Below are 15,801 nucleotides of genomic sequence, written 5' to 3' on the forward strand. Positions count from 1 at the left end.
CCAGCAGCACTTCACGTGTTATCGCGCATGTCCTGCAGATGGCGCTGGACTTTCACTAACCAATCCGGCTGCACAGGAAGTACAGCAGCACCAGTGAAATGTTTGCTAGTTAGCAGCAGGTTAGCACGTTGACCGTAGTTTCTTACTTAATAGTTAACAAACTGTCCCTGAATTTTGCCTTGTTTTTACGTTAATGTTTTTTCTTCGGGGGCACAGTTTGTCGATATCACGACAATGTCGGACAGGAAGCGAACAGGAGAGAAGGAAGAAAGACGAGACCACAAGAGACACAAGACGTCCAAACATGATTTGGAGAAACTCACAACACATACGAAAAAAATCAACCAAAAAGTCCAAACACTGAAACACGTGGAGACGTTGTGAGTAATATTACTGAGAGTTTTTTTATGTTAAATCTTGCAAACTTCTGCATGAATTATGAATGTAACCGACCAGTGGATTATTTGCAGTCTCCCAACTGCGGTTAACGTTGGGTTTACGTGTGTTAGTTAGTTCTAGGTATGGCAACCAGCTAAATTCGAAATAGTTAATCCTTCAGTTAACGTTGCTTCAGAATTAACGTCTGTATTATCTGTCTCTCATGCAGCTATGAGAAACCTCCACCAGGATTCATTAAGGTAACGTTAGTCACGCTAAAACACATTTAGTGAATGCCAAGAAGCTTCAAATAAACTGACTGCTATAGACTTAACATATATAGTTGTTTACTGGAAGACATGCCCAGAGGTGACAGTTACTGTTGCAGGAGCACGAGGACAAACCAGAGGACTGTATCCCTGCCGAACCAGGAAATGAGGAGGCTAGGAATTTCCTGGCAAACGCCCCCACCAAGGGGCTGTGGATGCCTCTTGGGAAGGAGGTGAAGGTGATGCAGTGTAAGTTCACCAACACTAGTTCAGCAATATCAGCTGGAGGGTTTTCAGTGAGAGATATATATGTGCATCTTATTGTCCAATCTGCAAAGATTTAGTCCTTATCAGAAGATGCCACAAACCCCTGGGACACTACACAGGGCTGCAGAAGTGAGGAGAGGATGGGTGTCTTTTATGATATACGTTTCGAAAAGAGAAGAAGATCATTCCTGTGATCCAGCCCTCTGTAACTTTTATGTGACTTTTTTTCATTGGTCTTTTGACCTTAAAAATTTCTAATCTTAAAGTTACTTTTGAGAGTTTTGTTATTCGTACTGACCCCCCTCAGTTTTCCTTTTGTTTATAGTCAAAGTGCATGTCTAACTGTTTTTAGATCTGCAGTGTCTAAAAGGCCTGAAAATATTGTAAATTCCCCGAAATTATAAAAATTATAGGACTTTCTTTGGGTTTTGAATACAGTTAAATATGTGCCTTCACCTTAAATGTAGTCCAAGAACTGCTTGTAATTAAAATAATATGCGGGGCATCTTCTCATAGGTCCACAGTTATATTTATTCCTGATGATGATTAGAATGAAAAAAGCTCCTGAAATGTCTTAAAATGTATCATCAGCTATAGAAATAACAGCAGCACTTATAGTTCAAGAACTGTAGGTGGGAGTAAGCCTCCACCATGTGTGGCCACTGGGCAGCTGTCTTTATAGGTAATAGGTGCAACCACGAGAACAGTTAGCAGTGAACACTAGGTCTTTTGTTTCTCTGACCAACATGAAGGGCTAGAGATAAATAATGGTATTGTGAAGACCACCTTCTGTCTTTTTGGTCACACAAAGACTCATTATATTCAGTGTCCATTCATTCCTTCGTCCCACTCCTTGTCATGCTGTGTGAACAGCCAGAGACTTAGGGAGTCAGTGTGCACACACATACACACAGGCCGTGTCCACAAGTTGACATTTGTTCTGCAGAATCTTGGAGAAAATGTTTCAGTATGTCATCCTTTTTAAAGGGACAGAGAGACGTCACAGTGAGTGATGTGAACACAAAGAGTCCCAAGTAAACGATTGCGCACACAGCTGCTTTTGGAGGATAAACACATTATTTGTTTGGTCTCACTTGGTAGCTACACTGGCACTGCACTTTGTGATCAGGACCTTGGGTTAACTTTATTTTGTCAAATGTTCCACTGGTCAGGAATGTAACTTTCATGCCCCTATTTGATCTGTCTTTTCCAGCAAATCTGATGTGATTTACACATTAACATTTCCTTGTACACAGATTGATCTTTTTTTATTTTCCACAGGTTGGAGATGCAAACGCTACGGCCACAGGACCGGAGATAGGGAGTGTCCGTTCTTCATCAAAGGCAACCAGAAGCTGGAGCAGTTCAGGGTGGTGAGTTTGTTCACTGCAAGAAAAACAAAAAACAAAAACGAGCCCACACAAAGCTATTTAGAGACAATATCAAATAATAGTCTACAGTTAAAGAATGCAGACTGGGTTGTGGTAAGGTCAAGGGGCTGTGACAGAGACGAGTTTGTGTCTGAGACGTTCTGCTGAGGTTAACTACAGAGTCTGAACACATTTAGTTTACACTGAGGAACATGTGGGCAGCAGACTGCTTCATGCAGCCTGTTCCCATGTACTTGTAATGGAGCAATACCTACTGCAGAGACACAAAGCCTCTGCAATGATTACCATAAATGCAACTGTATCATATTTTCCTGCCTTGTGTTGTCACAGGGAGGCTTTTAAAAACCGCTGACCTAACAGTAGAATCAGTACAATGGTTAGAAAGTGTTGAGTGGGAATAATTTCCTGGGTCTAGTGCGAATAGTAGCAAGTCTCATTGTAAACAGGAATTATTTTTCTCCTCCTTTCTTCATAGTAGGTAATGGCAGATTGTGCCTTATTCTTTTAGGCTCATGAAGACCCGATGTACGACATCATTCGGGAAAACAAAAGGAATGAAAAAGAAACCAGGTACATACATTCATTTTTTGAGACATGCATGTTGTTCATATCCTCTGCTGTAAGTTCCCTGGAAATGATTTTTTAACTTAATTATTTAAAGGAACAGACAAAAGACAGTGTTATGGCTGCTCTGAGACCGTTAGTCCAACACTTGAGAACCTGCAGTTTGTGACTGTTTCCCTCTGCAGAGTGTGTGTCTGTGTGTGTGTGTGTCTGTGTGTGTGTGTGTACCTGCAGAGCAGCAGCATTACTTGTGTGTGTTTTTGCATGCATTACAAAAAGGTTATTCAAAGGCCAGCGGCGCTTTGAAGTCTCGGTTGCGTGTCTGTGCCACATTCATTTTGGCATCTTTTTTGAAAGGGAAGTGAAACAGTCCAACCTCTCCCAGCTTTCCAGTTGCACATACAGAATTAACACTCAAGTTGTCCTCAAGATGCTAGCCTCTTATCATGAGGTGAAATTGATGACAACATTTCATGACAGAAATTTAAGAACTAGCTAGTTATGCTGGAAGTAGCTGCATCTATATTCATTGAAAAGTTATGAAGATATTCCCAGTTGGAGATAGAACTAGGACCGGTTATTATCTGATCTGTGCTCCCAAAATGTCTCATCTAGCATTGGCCATCTAATCTTTGAGACTCTCTTCTATTTTCATTTATTTTCCACAGATTTTGATGAATATTGTTTGTCTCATTTAAGGATGTTATCAGTTTTTGTTGTGGCAATAGTCTCTGGTTTTAGAGCGTTGTTTCCCGCTTTTTTCACTGGTTATTACTGCTTATGGCTTTAATGTAAATATGTGTTGTTTTACATTGTGAATATGATGCCCGTTGAAGGACTGAAACAGTCTCTCATAAATTCAGTGATGATAGTTTGCAGGGATTATAAATTTTCTTTGAGGTGAGGGAAGAGATTTTATTTTTAACTGTAAGTTATGAAGTGTTTTTGTGATAGAGTTCACTTTGAGGAGTAGAGGCACACTTTAAAGAGCAGATGACTCTTCAAGCATTCAGGTGATCATTCTGCTCAGTGAGATCCTCCCCACTATTAAAACGAGGAGTAATGGACACTTCACAAGAGTGTGTGAACCTTTTCTCAAGGAAACACTTTGATGGCTGAAAAGTTTCCAGACGTCTTTAAAAATTCTACATTTCTGATGCTGTCACTATCACTTCTCTGAGCTAATTAAAGGCCATGTACTCCTGTGGCCTCCAATGCTGTACTTCAAACACATCCTTTTTTTTCCTTTGTGTTTCATGGAGCAGTGTGGCGCTTCCTCCATCATTCTGTGATGTGTTGATGTTTTAATCTTCCCTCCTGAACCTTACAACAGAATGACCTCAGGCATGTCCCAGTGTCTTCTGAAAATCCTCCACACACCTGCAGTTTTAACTGGTGCTTTGGCCTCTGTTGGCAATTACTGGAAATACGTAACACTAGTAGCTATTTGGCTACATCCACAGTCCGGACATGCCACACTGTGTCTTGCTCAAGGACACTTCAGACGCTTGCCAACCCCGGGCATCCGAGTCTGCGTCAGTTGTGTTTTCCTCCCTGGTCTTGACTCTAATCCCCACCTCCTCTCCTCCCCGCCCTTCCTGTCCCTAGGATCCAGCAGCTGCAGCAGCTGCTTCAGGACACCACCTCCAATTCAGACAGCTCCTCCTCTTCCTCTTCGTCTTCCTCCTCTTCCGACCACCATCGCAGCAAGAAAAGGAAAAGGAGGAAGGACAGAAAGAAGAAAGACAAGAAGAAGAGAAAAAGGAAGCGAAAGCACAAGTCCTCCAAAACCAGCGACTGCTCAGATTCAGACTGAGCGCTTGGAGCATGCTGGTTTATGTGCTTGTGTACTACGTGCTTAAAGCGTAGAAGAGACTGTGAATGAAGAAGCAGCAATGGTAGATCTTCTGCAGTAGTGAAGTGTGTTCTGCCTCACTAAGAACTGCACTCTGGAGACCCTTTTAAGCCTTCTCTCTGCAGGTTAAAACCCTAAAACTCTAAATCCACTGCGCATGACTTCTCCCAGTCGCTTCAGTCTCTCCAGGGTGACAACTTGCACTGACATCCTCTCTGTTAGTTCACACAGCGCAGGGTCGTAATGGAACAGCTCCTTAAGTAAGTGCATGTGCGTGTGCCTTGGTGCAAGTCTGTGTCAAAAAGCATTAGCTGCATGGGTAATGAATCTACAGTGATATGAAATGAGCCCCCCGGTGTAAGAGATCTTTTACAGGGTCTAATAAGATAGCATGTCAGCAAATACAGTGTGTTATTAAGAGATTGTATTTTCCACCCCCCCCCCCCTTTTTTTTTTGTTATCCCTGCCATCTCGCTTCTTTTAAATACTTTGATTGTAGTGTGTTCAACGCAGAGAGGTGGGGGAAAAAAAGTCCAAATTAAACGTTGGACTACAGCTAGATTTTGTCTTCCACACAAGCCTGAATGTTTGAACGCTTGTGACTGTACATAAATATTTGAATTATTTGAGGTTGGAATATGCTTATTTGCTCTGAAAAAAAAAAGCCACAGAGCCAGGGAAAGAATGTATGTGAATGTGTTCCCTTCTTCTGAGGCTGAAATGGCTGTTTTTCTCCAGTGTTTGCCCGGCTCTAGCAAAAACAAAGATGTTAATAACAATCTTGGCCTCGACTTAATGTGTCCGACACTTTTTCATGTTGACGACGACTCACCCTTTTGAGGACGGTGCAGTGAATTCCACGCACAGAAAATCTGATCATTAAAGAGGACACGACGCAGCCCAGCCTCGACCTTCCTGAGAAGAAGAACATTTTTCTTTTCATCTTGTCCTGCCTGTCCTTCTGAGAGTGTTTTTCGAAAATCATTTCACAGTCTGTAGCCTACACAACGCAGAGCGACCCTCCCTCTCCGTGGTACCGTCGGCTTCTCATCAAATCGGGTTCTCGACCAGCGGCTCCCTGTCGCCGCTGCACGCGAGACGTGCCCTTTCGGCCGAGGAAGTCTGGTGCTGCTCTCCTTCGTGAGCAGCACATTTTGAAGAGGATTCCCTGTGGGAATGAACTTGAAACATTCCCCCTTCCTAATGACCCTGATAGAGACACAATTACAGTAGACCTACAGGGAACAAGCCAACTAGATTTCCATTTAGATTTGTGTCTTAGGCTTTCTGAGTAGCTCAAATGCTGTAGGGAGTGAACGTGTTTATGAGAAATTACAATTCCATCAAGGAGTGTCAGATTATGCAGCCATGAGAGCATTTTATCAGCTGATTGAGAGCTTAGTTATTCTCTAATATTCTGTCTGCTGCAGCTCTGTCTGTCCCTTTTCTGGCACTTTGACCAATAAGCTAAGATAAATCAGCTTCATTGAAACAGTCTGTTCCACGTTGACTTTTCTGTCTCTCTCTCAGTACAACAATGAATCTCCCAGATGAGATTCAGTCACAGGCTGCTCAGGGGGAGGTTGTGCCACGTAGAGAGAGAGAGTCTGGTCAGCGGAGAGTCTTTATTGAAGCACTCTGTCTTCTTGGACAAGGGACAGGTCAGATTGAGTGCCAGGCCAGACTCAATGTGCAGAGGGATGTTTGAGGCCCAACATATTTGCAGAAAACTAGATAATTAAATCTTTATGACTGGAGCACTGCACTTAACTCATGAATAATAATCATGTCTTGCCAAAAGGAAAAGATGCAGTAACAAGGCTCTTTTTTTTTTCTTCTTTTTTTTGCGTTGTGTGATATCAAGTTCACACCAGATGTGCAGATGGACAGAGGTTCAGCCAGCGGTTGTGAGGCAAGGTGTGTTCAAAGTCGAGTGAGTTACACAAGCAGGTAAAAGTGACAACTGAAGTCCACGCGTACAGGGAGACAATCCAAGGCTCGCCTTGTGAGAGGCAAAACAAGAGCGACTGCGTTTTATTGGATGCAGAGGTACATTGCACTGCATTGTGAGTCTGCACTTTTTATTGAATGCACCATGCAGTACTTTTAAACCTGTGAGCCCTCTGATGTTGTGCTGGCCGCTTTTAGGCTGAAGTCGGAGATGCAGAAGTCACCATAACACAATGATGGGAACAGGATAGAGGGAAATAGAAAGGTTTTGCTCGCCCATGTTCCCTCATCTGAAAAAACAAAGGGGTGAAAGTAGTGAATTTACTTATGCACAATTTGAACATCTTGGAGGTTGAAACGCCCCAATCTAATCCAACCTTCAGGGCTTTAAACATATAATCATTTGAAACTACTCCAATCTGTATGTAATCTTAAACAGGTACCTCTAAACACTTGTGTCCTGCTACACTAAATTGTTGTCACACTGGGCCAGATAGTCTGTTTACTATCTGCTATTTTTGGATCAGACCCCCTCGCCTTCACATCCCATGTGTGCAGTCAGATTCACAATTTAGTCGAGGACACAGGCTGTCATTTAAAAGGGCAGAGGCGTGCATCCTGTTTTGTTTTTTTTTGTTGTTTTTTTTTAACAGAGAAAAACCAACAGAGAGATAGAGATTTCTGCTGGGTGTGTCGCTCCAGATTATTTATCAGGGCGGACAGGGCTCCTGCATTAATCCTCCTCCTGCTGAGTGGAGACAAGGATGAGCTGCAGGACTGTCTGCTATACACTACTCTCTCTTTATTACTCATAAACACACACTCTTGGTTTAATATCAGATACAGTCTGTAATCACTGACAAAATTAAAGGGAAGTGGCCTCAAGCCGCTCAGTATTGCTGTGCTCTGGTCCTATATCCTGTCCTGTGCGATGCCATCAAATGAAACTATAGCACTGCTTAGCCACATCAAAAAGGTTCCAAACATAATGTAACATTAGGTCATAATCCCACCCTCCGAACAGCTCGCTGCGTATATGTGGAGACCAGAAAGCGTTCAATAACCATGAATTATTTAAATCATTGCTCCCGTTCGCCCTCCCCTCCTGGCTGCAGCTACGTCTTTGTGTCCCATCATGGAGAAAGAAGACGTCCTTAATCGTTTGTTTGTTTATTCAGATGTAGTTTATAGCAAATCCCCTTTACTCACTAGACTGCATTTGTTTAGACAGTGTGAGCTACTGTCCACTAGGGGAGCTCATGGTTAGTTTGAACACTTTTGATATAATTGTTAAAAAGCGACAACAACAACAAAAACATTTTTGAAACGATTCTATTCTCAATATGCAAATTACTGAAGTTGTATTACAGAAGTCTGTTTGGTGAAATCAGAATTGTGCTATTTTACAATTTGAGTTGTACATTAGAAACCTGTATCTTAATCTGTTCAATGCTCTATGAAGTAGTGCTTAGATTTAAGGTTTATTAGTTTATTAGTTTGAGATGCAGAAAAATAAACAAAGCTGTAACTTCCAGGACTTCATTTCTGAACACTGTAATTTAATGTCCCATTTATCTCCTCTTAAAATCCAATTTGTGTGTCTTTTATACTGCCCTGTGTTTAATAGATTTGGTCTAAATTGCCATTTCATGTTAAATCTCTTTGAACTGCCCTGCTTTTGAAAGGGACTATAAAAATATGTGACATGTTTGGCCTAAACGTCCAAGAGATGAGTACAGCTATTAAAACAACAAGACTTTTAATTGCTGGTGTGAGTCGAATTTAAAGAAGCGTAAACAAGCCTCGTGACAGCAAAGAAACTAAACCAAAGCATAACCAAGCCACACTTCTGTCTTCATTATCAACCACAAAGTGTCAGTGTGCTGCTTCTTCACGTGCACAGGTTGAACACCAGGAGCGGAGTGACGTCACTCACACCTGTTTCTGATTGGAGGAAATGTGTAATTATAACCGACTTTAAAAATGTAACTTCTCTGCTTGCGAACCTCAGTTTATTCAGACCTGCACACTTGAGCCAAATGCTCCTGGTATCCTTAAACTCAAATATGAAGGACGGGAAATTGTTTTTGCTAGTTAACTAACTCCAGAGCTGCTGACTTTTTATTCTGCATTTTTTCAATTATTATTTATTTAAATGTGACTGAATGTCGCCAGCGAGCCGCCGCGCTGCGGCTCCGCTCCTGTGCATCCTCTTGTCTGGTATCATCGCGGCAGCCAGCAGACGGCAGAAGAAAAGAGGAAGTGGAAACATCAGCACTATCTCTACAGCAGAGGAGGGAGAGAGAGAGAGAGAGAGAGAGCGAGAAAACACCAGTGAGTGACACACACACACGCACACACACACACTCACAGCACACACACCAACTCCGGACATCAGTGGAAGAAGTGTCCTCGCCTCGCCAGGTTGGTCTCTGCTTTGTTTTGTCGCGGACGCGGCGCTGCCGAGCGGCGTTTTGGCTTCACTTGTTTGGCGTGTTGTGCTGTGCAGTGTTGACGCCTCGGCGAGCGTTTCTGTCTCCGTTTCGCTGTAGCGACATAATGTTGTGTTTCTTCTTCGCCTGCTCTGTCCTTTCGCCCCCCCGTCTGTCTCTTCACTTCTGTCAACTGGCCTTAGCGGCTTTGGGCGCTGTTCTTTCTTATACACATGATGGAAGCGTCGCAGCTCACTCCGCTTTCACACACTCACACGCTGAGAGACACATTGAGCTGCAGTGAATATGAAACTGCCTGTGAATACATTCTCCGTGGCGCGCGCGCGCGTGTGTGCGCGCGTGTGTGCTTAGTTCTGCGTTGGGAAACAAGTGCGTGTTCAAAAGCTGCAAGTTGTGTGTTTTGCAGCAGCTTCACGGAGGAGAAGTCGATGCTGCCGCCGCCGCTGCTCCCCGGCGTGTGTGTTCAGTGCATGCTGAAAAGTGGTGCGTTCTTAGATGCCTCTGCTTTTTTCCCCTTCACTGCTAATTAAAGAGCTCATTGAATGCTGTGCGGTGTGTAACTCCAGCCCAGCATGCCGGCCTCACCGTGGGCCTGTGATTAGGGGAGAGGAGCCTGGGCAGCGAATGCAGCGTTGGAGCTCCTGCACTCTGATGAGAGAGAAAGATGGCAGGATGCGTTAGACTCTGGCAGCCTCTGAAAGAGTTCATCCACTTATCTGAGCTCTATAACTTAAAGTACCTTCCCTCTTTACATCCCAAAAGTTTTGCTATGTGAAATTTTTAAACAAACCCCTTGACCCTTCAGCACAGACAGCATTAGAGCTGCAACTAATGATTATTTTCATGGCGAATCAATGATTTTTTGCGTGAAAATTGGGTGTGATGATTATCATAATAGTTTCCATTTCATTTTCTTTTGATCATTGCATCTCTGTATATGTCTTTGGGTTGTTTTTTTTTCCTTCTGGAGATTAATAATTCATAATGTTTCTGCCTTGTCGCCCTGATAACTGCTGCACTAACCCTCAGAAATAGTTTGCAGCTGCTGATTCTCAGGTATGGAACTGCTGCATTAGACCACATTAAACCTCTGCTTTAAAAGATTTTGCCCTTGGTAGCCATCCACTAAGAGCTTTTGTTTTTTATTTCAACGGAAGTCCAGAAGCGTAAATTCTCTCGATTAGCAATTCCCAACCAGGGGTACTTCTGCAGTTACGAGAGAGTACATGAAGAGACTGTAGAGAAGCTCAACTAATTTGAAAAAATAAATTGTCTCTTGGAGAAAAATAAATATGCAAATTGGTGTAATGCTGAATTTTGGTGTTTCCATTGCCACAGTAACCTGACAGCTATGACAGGACCTATTTCCCACCAACCAGTCAGTTCATGCTGCAGTTGAGAGAATATGAAACCTAGACAAGTAGAAAAGTCATAAAAGTTTAATATCAACTTCAGCAAACATACTGGAAAACAAACACCAAGGGGTAGCAGAGAGAGTTCCAGGATTACTGTGTCTTGTCTGGATTCACATGTGCAGCCACTGTGTTTTCTTGAGCCTGTCCGAGAAGGCTGTGGACATACGTCGGACTCAATATAGTCCTCTTTATGCCTTTGGTCCCACAGTGGTCATTGAAGGGCCCGTCGTTCTCCAAAGACCCGCTGTGAGATCCGTTGCTCTGCACTTTCTGTGATCACTCAGCAACCGTAATAGACTGCAACAGCGCTGGGCTGTGGCGGCACACAGCGCGCCTCAGCTCTCTCCCCCTCACATTGGTCATGGTGCAGCCCAGGGGCTGAGCTGCCGTCCTCTCTTGGTCCCTCTGGCCCCCCAGGCGGCCTCTGATAGAGTGAGAGCCCATTTACATGCCCTGTTAGCCACCGAAGATGTCCCTGTTGTGATGGAGCCGCACGCATGCCGGCGTCATCGTGTCAACTCGACAATAAACGCAGGCAAACATCGCCTAGATACACGCGGACATGTGCAACCGCATCTCACACACAGAGGCCGCTCTCGAGAGCCTGACGATGAGACATGTAGGGGGTGGCAGTTTTTGTTTCAGCTGCCATTCTGGGAGTATCAGTGAAGTAGAAAGTCAGAGGTTATTGTCTGGTGGCTGTAGCTGTTCTTTGTGTCTTATTTGATGTGAAATCTACAGTTTCCACATAGCTGCACTGAGAGATTCCGTGTTGCATTGTGAGGTTTTGGCCTGTATGTGGACAGCGGGTTGGGAGATTGATGCTTGGTTTTAGGTTCAGGTCTGGCACGGCTTAGAGCAGTCAAGGAACGCAGTTTTCAACAGACCGCTAACTAAAGCGCACTATCCCATTAAACTGGTATGTGAAGTTCGGTGTGCGCGCAGCTTTGGCCAGTAGCTGTCCACTTCAGAGCTGAAGCGTGCCAGAAGCCTTATATTAAAGCTTTACAGCCACCTGAGGGACCTATATGTCAAAAGGAATGCACGCACACATGAGAAAGCAAGTTTTATTAGCCACAGCAAACCTCCATGTCTTGTTAGCTGGCTCGCCCAGATAAATATTTCTTTATCCCTACAGGGTCCTAAAAATCAGCGATTGAAATGGAGTGTTGCAACACAAGAGTGAATGAAAAGTGAGACGGTAAAATACGGCAGCGTTGACTTGCGCCGTAAGTCATAAGCCGAGTAAACTGGTGGAATTAAACTCGAGCGCTTCAGTGTTTTGTTTGAAATAGTGAAACCTAATCCAGGAAATCAGATTAGTGCAAAGAGGCAGAGACGGGGTGCTTTTTGGCGGAGGACGGGTGCCTGCCCTCGCTTATTGAGTTGCATCACGAGCGAGGTCCCGGTGTGCTTCTGTTTGACACTGCCTACAGTTTGGCATCCTCTCACCACCTCCTGAGGTGCAACCTTGCCAGTTTCTGAGCCGCGTTTCTCGCCTGTCAGAGCCCACCCCCCCCCTTCCCACTTGCAGCTTGTTATCTCTCTCTCATTAACTTACTCTTGCTTTCTCACACGCTCTACGTTAGCGCCTCGCTCATCGTAGCTTCTCTCTACCCCCATCTCTAGCACTTTCTTCTCCTCTGCTTGCTCTCACATTGCAGCACAGCTCCCTCATCTACTTTCTCCCCCTCTGTTGTTGCTCCCAGAGGGAAACGGAGGTATGTAAATTGTTTTCTCCTTGATGAATGCCCGGCCTGCTATCTGTCCATCTTAATGAAGTGGTTTCCCCCGATTTTTCCTCCTTAGCTCAAGATTGCGGCATCAACGCAACACCAAAAACTTCACAGCCCAAAAGTTTCCTGTCATCTCTGTGTCGCCTTTTTTTATGTCTTTTTGTGCTAACAGCCATTGAGAATGTCTAAAGAAAAAAATGCTTTAATGCACCAGTATCCTTGGTTGTAGTGCACACTGGTGTGCCTGTGCTTCGGCAGCTTGAGGTTAGATTAATTTGCAGTTCCAAATGAGATGAATGTTGCCTTGCATAATTGCTCCCTGTGGTATGAAGTTAATTAAAACAGCAGGTAGGTACTGAAGGTGCAATGGGAAGGTGCCAGACAGAGAGGCAGACAGACAGACAGGCATAGGTGGGTGAGGAGAGATCTCATAGGTACTGCTGCTATGTTCTGCTCTTTACTTTGCTGATTGTAACCTCGGGCTAAACTCGGAACCAGGCCACTCTTTGATTTGTGCAGAAATGCAATAAACAAGAGATCCTGATGGAAAAACTTGTTTTGAAATTGTTTGATGACGAACTGTGATCTCTTAGCCGTTGCGTAAGGCAGCACACTCATGGATGTTGTTTTGATCTATTACCCTGTGCTTCTATAACTGTATATGTTTTGGCCCCCGGGGCACGGCACACAGTCCATCCATTCTTAGAATATGCATTGGTTTAGGCGGAGAGCGTCCGCAGGCGTGTTTTTCAGTCCGAGTCTAGACTTCATGAGGAGCGAAGCAGCCCTAGATGACCCAGAAACTGATATGGTTCCCTCTGCGTGCTCGCTCTGCCCGCTGCATTCCAGCTGTGGTGCTGCCGCAGAGCTCTGTAAATATTAGGTGATAGGTTAGCCAGCTCTCTTGCTCTGTGTGTGTGTTTGTGGTATTTAGCATCTCTCGGTTAAGAGCCTCTCAGCCTCTGAGCCTACTGACCCAGTATAAATGGTTAGATAGTCTCTCGGTGTAGCTAATGTATCCCGACTCCAGCTGTGTGAACTGACTTTACATTTTAGAGTTGGGTACTTTGTAAGGATTTCCCAGATGGGAGCAGGTGTTAGCGTCTACTAAACTGTATACAGCTGTCGTAGTAGGATTGCGCGTATGTGTCAGTGGTGTTAACATCACACAGTGTATGATTTATGGCATGTGTGCACATGTGCTGCAGAAATTTGCAGATTTTCAGCGCTGCGTTGGTTTTTATTTTTCTCCAAGGCTTGCCTGCGTCATTTTCACAGTGGCTGTACGCCGGTTTCAGTATGACCCAGGTGCTAAACACAGGTTTTCTTCAGCTATAACCTAATTATAGCTGTGTGTGTACATGTGTGTGTGCGCGTGCATATGTGTGAGTGTGTCTCAGGCCTTTGGGTGGTGTGTAACAGTCTGGGTCATTGCTTGATCTGTGTTTGCGGTTCATGCATGGGTGGTTGCTGTCACGCCGCCCTGGCTGTCCATCACTCCATCCGTCCATTTTTACACCACTGCATCTCGTGATCCGCGAGTGCATCCATCCATCCCTTTTGACTCTTTTCCTCTTTCTCCCTCTCTGATCAGGTCATCTACCAATGCTTGATCAGCTGCATACATGGATGATTGCGAAGTCCCATCATGATTTCACTGGCTTAGGAAAGATCGCAGATATGTGTGTGTGTCTTCAGTCAGTGTGAGTCAATGGGGGTGCCCTGGTTTTGCTGCACTCCTCTCCCCAAAGTGTTCATTTGACTTTTGGTATCTACAGAGATGTTGACCCCATTAGTTCATGGAAGTTTTTGTCTGATGTGGTAACGAGTTTCCTGTTTGATGTCAGATCTGGGGTGGATAGGGATTTTTATGAACACTCTGTGTGTGTTTGTGTGGATGTGCATTACTCACGTTGTGGGGACATAAATCTGTTTACACCGTCACGCTGTGGGGAATTGACTTCCTTGTGGGCGCAAAACACAGCTCCCCATAATGTAACTCATTAAATTTTAAGATGAAGACTCGGGTTAAGGCTGGGTGAAGTTTAGGTTTAGGTTTAAGTTAGGGAAAGTCTCCAAGAAATTAATATATTGATAAATGTAATGCCCCCAAAAGTGATGGAAACATGACTCTGTGTGTGTTATTTGTACTTTTCCACACTGTACCACACAGAAACTTAATGAACTGTTACTGTGAGCCACACAGTAGCTTCCACCCAAATGTCTCAGATTATAAGGGCAGGCAGGTGGTGTCATGGTGTCATGTCCCCTGGAGCATTTGTGCTAGTCTTCATCATGCTTGCTTGCTGGGAAATGCGTTTCAAATGTCACAGATTTGTTTGGTTTGGTTTTGTTTTAGCAGCACAGAAAAGACCTGCACTGTAAGCAAAGCATGGAAAGACCACTGCCTCACTTGCATTTAAGTAACCAAGTAGAGTGAAGTGCACATTAACAGGCACCATCATATTCATTGATTTTGGTCATTTTTTTGAAAAACTGCCATCTGGAATTGCAATCCCAAGTCAGCGGAGAACACTCTTACCAGCCAGCCGCCAAAGGTTTATAGGCCTTTAACTTCCAGCACTCTGTGTGTCAGGCTGAGACGTTGTAGAGATGGAAGCAAAGTATTTAAGTGAAGTCCTGATAAGTCCTCAAGGGCTGAGCTGCCCCCCCTGTAAAACCAGCAAGCACTTGCTTGAGGGCTCTCCGGCTGACTTTTGGAGCCCTTTATGTGTCCTTTCTGTAAAATGCTGCAGAGTTTGCTTGAAGGAATGACCCACATTTCTTAATGTCCTTATGTTAAAAATGTTGATGACAGGAATTGAATTTTAAAACCCAAGAGTAACATGTTTATCGTATTAAAGAGAACTTCGATAAAATGAGCAGCAAACATGTCCATCAGGCCCCAGAAGCCCCTCAGTGTTAATGACTGTCTCTGACGGTTTGGTGCTCGAGGGTGGACACTGGGACTGGCACCATGGTCGTTCCATCTCTCAAGCCCAGTATCACATACAGTAAACCACTACAAAGACACAGAGGAGGGTGAGATTAAAGGAAGCTTTTTTTTCCAAGTAAAGGTCTGACTGATCTGGGCTGCATCTTTGTGTGTATACATAGATGCGTGTTGTTGGGCGCTATGAGTCACGATGTTGAAGCCACGGTCCAAACAGAGAACAGCCCCATGTCGTCTCTCTGCGTCTCACAGGCGCACACACAACCATGATCTTTTCAACGCCGCCCTTTGATGACTGTGGACAGCACACACGGATGACTGGAGGTGCAGTGAGCTGGACCGGAAATAAAACTAGCCTGTTGTTTTGCTGGATGTGGAGGAGCAACACTGTTTCTAAGAAACCTTTTGCAAACTTGTTTGTTTCTAATTTCCCCCACCTGTTATTGCCTGTATGCTCTCTCTGTCTGTCTTTTCCTCGAGCTCTCTGTCTCTCTTTGACGATGCCGGGGTCCCAATGTTCTTAAACTTATTGATTGGTTAGAAAAAGACTCGCTTAAGACTTAATTTATT

At 44.3% G+C, this 15,801-nt stretch overlaps 2 protein-coding genes across 2 annotated transcripts in view; both read left to right on the forward strand.

The window, feature by feature from the left end:
• Window positions 1-89: 89 nt before the first annotated feature.
• On the forward strand, window positions 90-5,826 carry rp9 (RP9 pre-mRNA splicing factor). Its single transcript, XM_041955602.1, has 6 exons — window positions 90-380; window positions 608-638; window positions 767-896; window positions 2,196-2,287; window positions 2,814-2,875; window positions 4,478-5,826. The coding sequence occupies exons 1-6, from the start codon at window positions 235-237 to the stop codon at window positions 4,683-4,685; spliced, it is 669 nt and encodes a 222-aa protein (XP_041811536.1). The 5' UTR covers window positions 90-234; the 3' UTR covers window positions 4,686-5,826.
• A 3,171-nt stretch (window positions 5,827-8,997) lies between these two features.
• The window catches only part of elmo1 (engulfment and cell motility 1 (ced-12 homolog, C. elegans)), a 103,795-nt gene continuing 96,991 nt past the window's right edge, over window positions 8,998-15,801 (forward strand). Inside the window, exon 1 of the mRNA XM_041955436.1 lies at window positions 8,998-9,098. The gene's annotated coding sequence lies outside the window, so the exon portion shown is untranslated. The remainder of the gene's footprint in view (window positions 9,099-15,801) is intronic.

The sequence above is a fragment of the Chelmon rostratus genome, chromosome 16 (genome assembly GCF_017976325.1).
Source record: "Chelmon rostratus isolate fCheRos1 chromosome 16, fCheRos1.pri, whole genome shotgun sequence".
In the NCBI taxonomy this organism is placed as follows: Eukaryota; Metazoa; Chordata; class Actinopteri; order Chaetodontiformes; family Chaetodontidae; genus Chelmon; species Chelmon rostratus.